The sequence below is a fragment of the Rhea pennata genome, chromosome 17, assembly GCF_028389875.1.
Source record: "Rhea pennata isolate bPtePen1 chromosome 17, bPtePen1.pri, whole genome shotgun sequence".
NCBI lineage: Eukaryota > Metazoa > Chordata > Aves > Rheiformes > Rheidae > Rhea > Rhea pennata.
This window is the reverse complement of record NC_084679.1, coordinates 12,503,471-12,512,662: the sequence shown is the minus strand read 5'-3', so window position 1 is coordinate 12,512,662 and position 9,192 is coordinate 12,503,471. Positions and strand designations below refer to the sequence as shown.

The window sequence follows — 9,192 nt, the reverse complement described above, 5'->3', positions numbered from 1 at the left end:
GGTTCACTTAATCCAGACCCAAACCTGCCCCTAATGCTCCTGCCGGAGGCTTCCCGGGCAGAGCCTGCTCCTTGGCGTGGGCCGGGCCACACTCGGGGAAGCCCCAGCAGGTTCTGGAGAAGGGACCAGACCAGCCCCGCACACGCGACAACGCACAAATGCCCCCGCTCTTCAGAACAGACTAAAGCAAACGGGGAGCTGCGATCCTGTAATTTGTATAATCCCTGAGAAGCCCTTAACCCGCCCCCAGATCACCACCCTCCCGCCCTCCCGCCCAGTTAACGACTCCCCAGCCCAGCGCCCTGCCCTCCAGAGCCCGACCAGCCGAGTCGCCCCCGCCCGGGCGACATCCCTTCCGATGCCCTCGCCTCCGGAGGAGCATCCCCCTCCCCGGAAATCCCGACGTGAGCGATCGCGTTTGGAGAGTGAAGTCCTTTCAGGGTAACCAAGACAAGCAGTGGCGGTAAAGCCCTTTTACCTAAAGCCAAACCAGGCGCTGGCACTACGGAGCCCGGTGACGGAGTCTGTACATTGAGCGATTGGAAGCAGCTTTAACCCGCTCAGCGATGCAGCCGATGGCCGGTACGTCTCGCCCCCGCCCCCGCCCCCCCCTTCCATCTCATCAGAGGTCTTAAAATCTTACAGTAAAAGGTGTACAAAAAAAGAACGGAGTCCTGTCAGGATTCTGCTGGAGAGTATTGCTCACACTGCGGCACCAAGTCCAGGACCTGGAGCTGCTCCTTGGAGCCAGGCTGCAGGAGGCAGCCAGGTTCACCTCGCGATATTTACATATTATACAGGAGGAAAAAGAAAATCCCACGTAAAACTAAACCTAGGAAAACAGAAATTCTCTCAGCTCTAAGGATAGTGTTTTTCACTTAGCAAAATATACATTTGTTTTGTTCCATAGCGATGTCCAACGTTTTCGGATCCTTGGAGTTTCACGCTTTTCAAAGCCTCACATTTACAAAACAGAAACAATTAAAAACAGTTTCTTTAAAAAAAATAGAAATACATCAGTTCCTCTCAGCCTTTGCTCTCTCTGCGTCTCTTTCTTCCCTTCAGAACTGCATTCTTGTTACATACCGTGCTTTAAAAACACTGACAACAACAACAGAGTTGAAAATATTCAAAACAGTTTCAAAGCCAAATAAAAATACTCCTCAATAAAAACTACCTAACACAATCACAAAGCCAATTCATAAAATATGTCTACTAGCTCGGGAAAGAGCAAACAACAAAAAGAAGGAGGAGCCCCAAAAAAGATAAAAAAATAAAATAAAAAAATAAAACTAACAGCTAATAAAATAAATAAAAGAAGAATCGGTGGGCTGGGGGGGGCAGGAAGGGGGAAGCGTAAACCGTCGGTGGTTAGTAAGAAAGCGAGATGATCTCCTCGGGTTCAGTCCAGTGCGGTCTGGTCAAAGGGAGAGATCAGGGCAGGGCGGCGGGAGCCTGGCAGCCAGCCGGCAGTGTGCAGTTTGATTCCAGAAAAAGGTAACCTTGGCTCATCAGCCGAGGCTCACCAGATCCTCCAGCCGCCGTCCTCGGTCAGGGCACTGGGGAGTCTGCGGGAGACAGCGGGGAGGGAAGGGACGGGATCTAGAACAACCAACAACTCTTCCCTTGGGTTTCCCTGTTTTTTTTTTTTTTTTTTTTTGACAGAAATACTCAACATCCAAACTTGCCCCAGACTTTTCCAAGCAACTTGCTCTGCATCTCTCTGGCACTGCAGCGGGGCACAGCAGAGACGCTTCCGTTTTTAATGGCCGCACATAGGCCTGGCAGGGAGGGCCCCACGCGCGGCGCTGCCTGCCAGGACCGGCGATATTCCAGGCTCACGGCCGTGCCGAGGCAGAGCCCGGCCTGTCCTCGGCTCAGCGCAGCCCTGCCAGGCTGCCACGGACTCCTCTCTGAGCACCCTCCCTAGAAGGTTTTGCCTTCCATTTGGATTTTTTTTGGTTTTTTTTTTCCTTTTTAAACCAACAAACTTCTGCAGTGTTTGCAAAGTGAGCAGACACAATCCACCAGTTTGCTCCCAGGCCCATCTCTGAATCAGAAACAGGCCGCACCAGGCTGATTTCCCTCTCTGCCCTTCTCCTCTCAGACAGGGAAGGGGACCTCGCTCCCCAGAGACTGCTCTCAGCAGCAGGGAGACCGGCCCGCTGCCGGCAGGAGGCTTCCCAAACCTCCGGTGAGACGGGCTTGTCTCTCGGTGCCGCCCCTGGATTCCGGCTGAATCCTTTCCTCTTCCTCTCAGGGCTCCCACTGCCTGCCGCTTCACGCCCAGACACTGCGCGATCTCGCCACAGCGCTTCCAGCCCGAGGAGCGTGGCCTGGCAACGCAGCCGGCCGAGCCGCAGGGCCTGGCACAGACCCGGGGCACGAGCCGGCCCGGGACTCCCCTCCTGCACGCTGCGTCGGCCGGTGAGACTCCCGGCAGCATCCACGGCTCCTGCCCGGGAGCCCGAGCATGGGGGCTCGCTCCCAGCTTCAGTCCTCTCAGCTCCCACCACCCATTCCTGCTTGCAGCTCTCTTACCTCCTACCTCCTTGGTGCCCAGCTTCAGTGATACCCATTGGTAAAAGCTGTCGCAATCAAGGGACCCTGTGAAGGAAGAGGTAAGACCCCACTGTAAAGCAAGCAAAAGAAAAGCAAAGCAGACCGACCGCCACCATGAATTTGGCCGTGGCCCAGCTCCTGGGGAAGCTGGTTCTGGCTGGAGGTGCCAGCTCTAAGGAGCACACCTTGGAGGACACTGTCAGGGCCAGGGCAGGCCCTTGGGAAGTTCAGGCCAGGCAGGGGAAAGGTCTGTCCCCGAGTGCTGCTCCGGGAGAGGCAGCAGCGCCCAGGCTCCCCGCAGTGCCACGTTCGGCACCAGCCGCGCTCCGGGGCCAGTGCTGGGGCGGTGGGTGTCGTCCCTTAACCGGGAGAGCAGGCTGCGGGCTGGGAGGGGGCTGCCCGCTGCGGAGAACCGAGTGGAGAGGCAGCCCGTCCCCAGCCCCTGGCACCCCCAGGGCTACCACTCCCCCCGGCCCTCCCGAGCCGGGCAGGCAACACTCACCCCTAGGCTGTGGCCAAAGCCAGTGCTCGGGGCCGGACTGGCAGCGCTGATGTAACTGCTGACCCCCGAATCCTGGTTGGCGGCTCCGTACAGCTCGGCCATCGGCCCGGGGCTGGTGGTGCCCAGAAATCCACCGGTGCGACTGGGGGTGGAACCTAGGGCAGGCAGCAAAACTACCAAGTGAAGATCCCAAAAATGCAACCCCGTCCCACCCCCCTCCCCAGCCCAGCGCAAACCTCCGGGACGGGACGCAGCGCTGGGGAGGAAAGTGGCAGTTACCTGTCCCTCGCACCACGGCCGCCGCAGCCGCTGCTGCCGCCATTGGTCCATACGCAGTGAGGGGGATTGCTGGAAAGGAAGGAACAGGTATCTCAGGGGCATCGTGGCTACGTGGGGAGCTCCTGAAGAGGAGCCACCTTTTCCCGCTGGGAAACACCACAGCCAGGCAGGTGTGTCAGCCTAGCGTATCCCACAGGACATCCAGAGAGGAGAGACAGGGAGCGCTCAGCCCCACGTTTAAATCTATCCTTTTGCACAGCGAATGCCCAGAGGAAAAACTAGCCACGCTCTGCTAACCCACAGCCTGGAGCAGCTGAGGGCAGCAGGTGGAAGAGCTAAACCAGAAGGGGCAATTTCAGATCTATCCGGCTGCTACTTAGCTTGCGAGATGTAGTTAATCTGAAGCTGGAGATCCAGGTCTGGCTGTAAACATGGAGAAGCTCAGCAGCTAGCAACTCAGCATCCTACGGCTCAGCCCCTCCTCTCCATCCTTCGGTGCTGCTCTTGAACAACAGCCTCTTTCTCTATCCTGCATCCTCCCTGCTCAGAGTTTTGCTCCTGAACTGCTCAACCCCTTGCCACTCATTGTAGAAGAGCAGGAAACATACCCAGGGAGCAGGAACTAGAAATGGCTTAATTAAAACAGTAAGTCTTAATTTATATGTAGCAGTTTTAATTCCCACTTCTGCTACCAGCATCCAGCCCTCTGGGTAGGAGGCATCTAGCCAGTATGTTTCTCTTTGCCCTTAAAACGACTGGGTCAGCATTTCATGCTCGAATGTGAAATTCACTGTGATTCTGTTTAGAGCACCATAAAAAGAGGTCAGAACAAATCAATCGCGTTAGAAGGCTGAAACTCAGACTAGCTTATACAGGAATATTTAGCAGCAGGCACCAGCCTGTTTCAAGCACACATCATATGGGGCTTGTATCTGGGTTAGTTGCTCATTACAGGCCCTGGGCCAACCTGAGCATGTTGCTGCTTCACATCACCCCCAAAGATGCTGGCAGGGAGGAAAGGCAGCTCACGCCCATCCTTTGCCCCAGCACTGCCTCTAGTCACTAACACGCAACTGAACGAATCTGCTTTCACCGAGCCAGGAGGCCGGGTCTCCTCAGAAAGACTCCAGGTCTCCTTCCAGGAAAAGCTCTTCTCACTTTTGCAGTCTAACTACTGAGGAATCAGCTTTGGGGTGACAAGGCACCTGCACGTTCGCTCCCCGACATGCTGCAGCAGTCATCCCTGCCTGTGCCATCCCCTCCTCTCGGCCCCACTTGCCAAGGCCGTGAAGCGCAGCCCATTTACACGCACGCATCCACTTCAAGGCACAAGGGCCCTCGAGCACTTGCACAGCTCGCCGCGCCTTTGTACGAGTGAGGGGGCCCCACACTTCACGGGACCAACTCCAGACGATATGTGGGAACTACAGCTCTCGCCCTCGCCAAGCGGCTGCACAGTCGATGTTTAGCAGTGCAGAAGCAGAACGGGGAAGGAAGACTGCCACGATCCCCAGCTGGTACTTCAGCGAGACACTCAGGGCTCTAAGCTAACGTGGCACCCAGCCAGGACAACAGCATTAACAACTTCTTGTTGTACGGAGCTCTGGTGCACCCCAGCCGTCGGTGACTGCCAGGCTCTGGGTGATCCACCTCTGCTAGGAGGAGGAACTGTGCAGCCAGGGAGGCAAGAAGCACTGTTTGCCAAGATACCAGTGTTCCTCTATAAATTCCCTGTTTTTTGCTGAAAAATCACACAGGTAAATACACACTGGACCCAAATCTCCTTTGGTAACTAGAAAGCTCAGAGGTGGGGTTCAGGTGCTTATGCAGTTGCACACATGGTTTCAGGGAAGGGTTTTACTAAGAGGGAGCTAGGATTTCTCCCCTCTCTGGGCAATTTGTTAGTTGGTGGTTGCCAACCTCAGCACCATCAGGAACAGAGATTCCCTGAGGATTAACATTGTTCTGTCCCACAGAAACTCCCTTTTAAGCCTGTTTGCACCAATCCATCCCAGGAGAGCTTCTCAAGAAGCTTTTCCACACTCTCCTTACGCGGAGACTCAAACCCTGAAACAGGTGGGGCAAGGAAGTGCTGGAGAGAAGGGACACCATGGAAATGAGACGGCACAGAGGGAGCAGGGAGGCAGCCCTTTAGCTACAGAAAGCTGCTTTTCTACAACAAATACCATGGAGAGAACAAAGCTAGGGCAAACACGGTCACAGAAGACAGAGTCTACAGAAGGAGCGTCACTTAGCAGGAGCACATCGCACGCAGTCCAGGGGCTGAGGAACTAGAGGAATCCGCACGTCAAGGCTGCTGAGCTGGACGAGTCCCTGCAGCACAGCCCTCTGCCCCCATTTCACTCCACGGTATCCTGCGAGCACTGCAGGACTCCGCAGAGTCCCACCACGCTCGCTTCTGCCCAGGAGGCCTGTGTGGGAGTAGCAGGGAGCTGCACCACCCAGAGCAGGGAAGCATTCCCTGCAGCACCTCTGGCATGGGGAAACCAGGACTGGGGTAACCACGAGTGCCCCCCGCGTCCCATTCCTCCTCCCAGCATTCCAGTACTCATCCTGGCAGCAGCTCTGGCCAAGGCCATTTGTAGACCTCTGACAAGTTACCCTGTTCTCTTCAGCTTTCTTTATCCGTTTTACACCCAGCCTGCAATGAGGAGCTCAAAACAGCAAATGCCGTCTAGGAATTGATGCCTACATGACTTCATTTGGCATGACCTGGATTGCTCTTCTCAGCACATGGCTCCGATTCCCCCTCCATCCTTGCAGCCCCTGCTTTCGATGGAGCTAGTACGGATGGAAGAGCAGTAAGGAACATTTCCAGTCTAGCTGCGCCAGGCTGCGGAGCAGCAACACCACGGGAACAGCCCAAAGCCCCCTTCTCCCCTTCCAGCCTGTTAGTTTAAGAAACGAGCGGGACTGACCTGTGAGCTCAGGGAGGACGGGGGCACTCGGGAGAGGGGTCCGCTCTACACGGAACTCTAAAAACGAAATGCAAGACAGCTCAGGAACTCGTCACACACCCGAGGGAGACCTCGCAGAGAGACGGCAGCAGGGGCTGCTGCAGGGACAGGCTGCAGTCAGGCTGCGACCAGGCCAACAACTTCTTTAAACCAATTTACAACTGGGGCTGAAAGATGCTGGGTGCCCACCCTGGAGACTGAAAGGATCCATTTACTGTTAGAATCCAGCCAAGGCAGGGCCCGTGCGAGCTTCGCTGCACAGCCCAGCCCAGCCCACGGGCTTTGGGTTTGCCTAGGAGCTCTGCTCTGTGACCATCCAACGTGACCTCTCAGCTGCAATGCCAGTAGATGCTCAGGACATGCCACACTGATCTGGGCATGGTTTTATGAGGCACTTGATGTTACTATGAACTAGATTCACAGACAGCTTCCAGAAAGCTAGGAGGCAACAGCAACTTTCAGCCACAGACAGCTTGGGCTAGTGTCAGGCCAAGACACCATTTTCCATTCCCAGCCCTTAACATCAGGCCTTGAGATTTTAACCATTAGACTGAGGGATGGAGAAAGGAAGGGATGTTCAGAGTTGCCACTTTTCTAGAAAACAGCAAGGTCTAATTTCTGCGTGTGCTCTGCATCATGTGCTTGGCTTGTGCAGAACGGGAAGCAGAAGCCACAGAAAGCCCCGAGCAGCTGCAGCACAGCAGGTTCCCACCACTGAGTGCAGAGTCCATGTTTTGAGCACATGGTGGCCTGGGGAGTTTGAAACCACCCAGTACACTGGGGAGCTGCAGCACACCACCCCAGCAGATGTCTTCTGGAGGCTGCAAGTGTTTTGAACAACTCCTGGCCCACAAACATAGTATTACAGGCTCCCGTGTTTCCGAGGTCTAGGAATCCCCTGGCCTGTGGAAAGCTATGTTTTAAAATCTGGTGCTGCTTTCAGAACAGTGGCAACGCTGGTGAAGAGAGGCAGACACACACAAAGGCAGCGAGACAAGCAGAGCTGCAGGGGCCCTCTGTGCAACAGCAGCAGCCCTACAGAGGAGGCTCGCATAAAGGGCAGCAGAGCAGCCTTGGGCTTTTCCTGTCACTGGAGTGTGAGGATAATCCTAATGAAGGACAGGCTGTTCCCACCTATTCCAGGGCTTCACCCCTCCCCCTTCCACATCCGTCTCCAATTTAAAGAAAGACCAAGCAGAGGAAAGGGTGAAAGGGGCAGAATCTGATCGTGGATGGTGCCAGGGCCCCCCACCACCTGAAGGCAAACTGAACAAACAAGCAGGGAGCACCACTCACCAGGAAACTGGTAAGTGTAGCCGGGTGCAATGCCAGTGTAACTTCGACTCGCGTATGTGGCTGCTTGGAAGCCTGGATAACCTGGCAGAAGAGAAAAGAGCTCTGTTACTATAAGCTTCCAGAGCCCAAGTCCTCAGCCCCCATCTGCTCGCAAACAGTGAGACCCATAGGATGAAGAACTAACAGGGCTAATAGCAGAAAAAACAGGAAAATGCTGAGGTAGAGCGCATGATGCACGTAAGTCTGCAGAGGAGTTTTTAGCAGGCTCTTTTAATTTTTTCTTCTCTTAACATGTAAGGACATGGAGGTTTTCTTGTCAGAAGCTCCCAGCTCTGCAAACTAAGGCTTGCTGATGCATCAGCTGGATTTAGAAACAGGAGCTCAGGGAGGTGGGGGCATCTGAAAGGCTGAACAGCTCTTAAGTCACTTCTGTGCTAGAAGCGCTGGCAAATGCAAGCAGAGCATTCTTCCTGGCACCATGCAGGCCGACAGTCTCTGCCGTTCCTGGCGAAGCTGACCCCCTATCCCAAACAAGCCCAGGAGAATGCAAGACGTTGACTCAGATTTGATTTGAGATCTCCCAAGACATGCATACATGGATTTCCCAGTGACTCAGCTTGCGCCTGCTGGTTTAAAATTCAGATGATTGCAAAAGGCAAACCCCAAACCGCAGGCTGCAGATTTATTTTCCTCCAATAAGTCAAGTGAAAACACAGGGGAAAAAATTGCCCTTCTTGGGGTTTTGTTCAGTGACTAACTGCTACTCGGCAGGCTGAGCAGCGAAAGGCAAGCTGAGTACCGCTCAGCAAGCCCAGCGATGAGCTGGAACAAATAGTGCTCTCGGGTCAGCCTGAGCCTGGCTAGAGCAGGAGGCAGGGAGACAAGCCAGGAGCAGCACCCACGCTTGTGCTTTATTCCCTGATCCAGGCACAAAGTGGGGCTACAGTGGACTCTCTCTCACCCTCTCCTTTTTAAGTCTTGGATCTGAACACATTTGTCTCAGAATCACTGACAAGACACAGAACACAGCCTGCTGTCACCGAGTTCTTGCTGGACCGTCCCATGTTAAGTGCATAGTTCTCCTTGCAAAACACTTAATACCATGGGGAAGGGAATAAAGTGAGACAAAGCTTAAATACAATTTTAAGGGCATCTTTACAGCCTTTGAATGCCAGTGAGAACATTTATACAGATCACTGTATTTTAAGGGGAAGGCTCAGGGCTCTTCAAGCAACTATTTAATCAGAAAGCCTACAGAAGTGTGGGAGGAAGATGCTTGGGTGCAGATTATTCCAGACCCAGTTCAACTATGTTGGTATGCCCTTTTCCAAAGCTGACAGAGAATCACTGCTTTTAAGGTGTCACACTGCAGGTGCATGAACTCAGTTATGGAGGAACACTGCTCCCCAGCACACGGCTACATCTTTGCGGCTCCAGCTGAAGCCGAACAGTGACAAGTTTGCAGTTTTCCCTGGTGCCACCAGAGGGCAAGTGGCGATCGCAAACAGCTCCCAGCGCTTCCACAATGTCCCCGGCCTTGCGCAGAGGGAGGCCGCCCTTGGCCGCCCTCCCCGC

General features: G+C 54.5%; 1 protein-coding gene across 3 annotated transcripts in view; it reads right to left on the bottom strand.

Annotated features, from left to right (window-relative positions):
• Positions 1–306: 306 nt before the first annotated feature.
• Positions 307–9,192, bottom strand: part of MSI1 (musashi RNA binding protein 1) — a 30,288-nt gene continuing 21,402 nt past the window's right edge. The window contains exons 10-15 of one of the 3 annotated variants that reach the window (XM_062589828.1): positions 7,618–7,698; positions 6,283–6,339; positions 3,301–3,412; positions 3,065–3,219; positions 2,542–2,607; positions 307–1,568 (exon numbers count right to left, since the gene is read on the bottom strand). In XM_062589828.1, the coding sequence (XP_062445812.1) occupies positions 1,552–1,568; positions 2,542–2,607; positions 3,065–3,219; positions 3,301–3,412; positions 6,283–6,339; positions 7,618–7,698 (488 nt within the window). In that variant the 3' untranslated portion in view covers positions 307–1,551. Of the gene's footprint in view, positions 1,569–2,541; positions 2,608–3,064; positions 3,238–3,300; positions 3,413–6,282; positions 6,340–7,617; positions 7,699–9,192 lie in introns of all 3 variants that reach the window. The other 2 variants (XM_062589829.1, XM_062589830.1) reach the window with 2 other exon arrangements.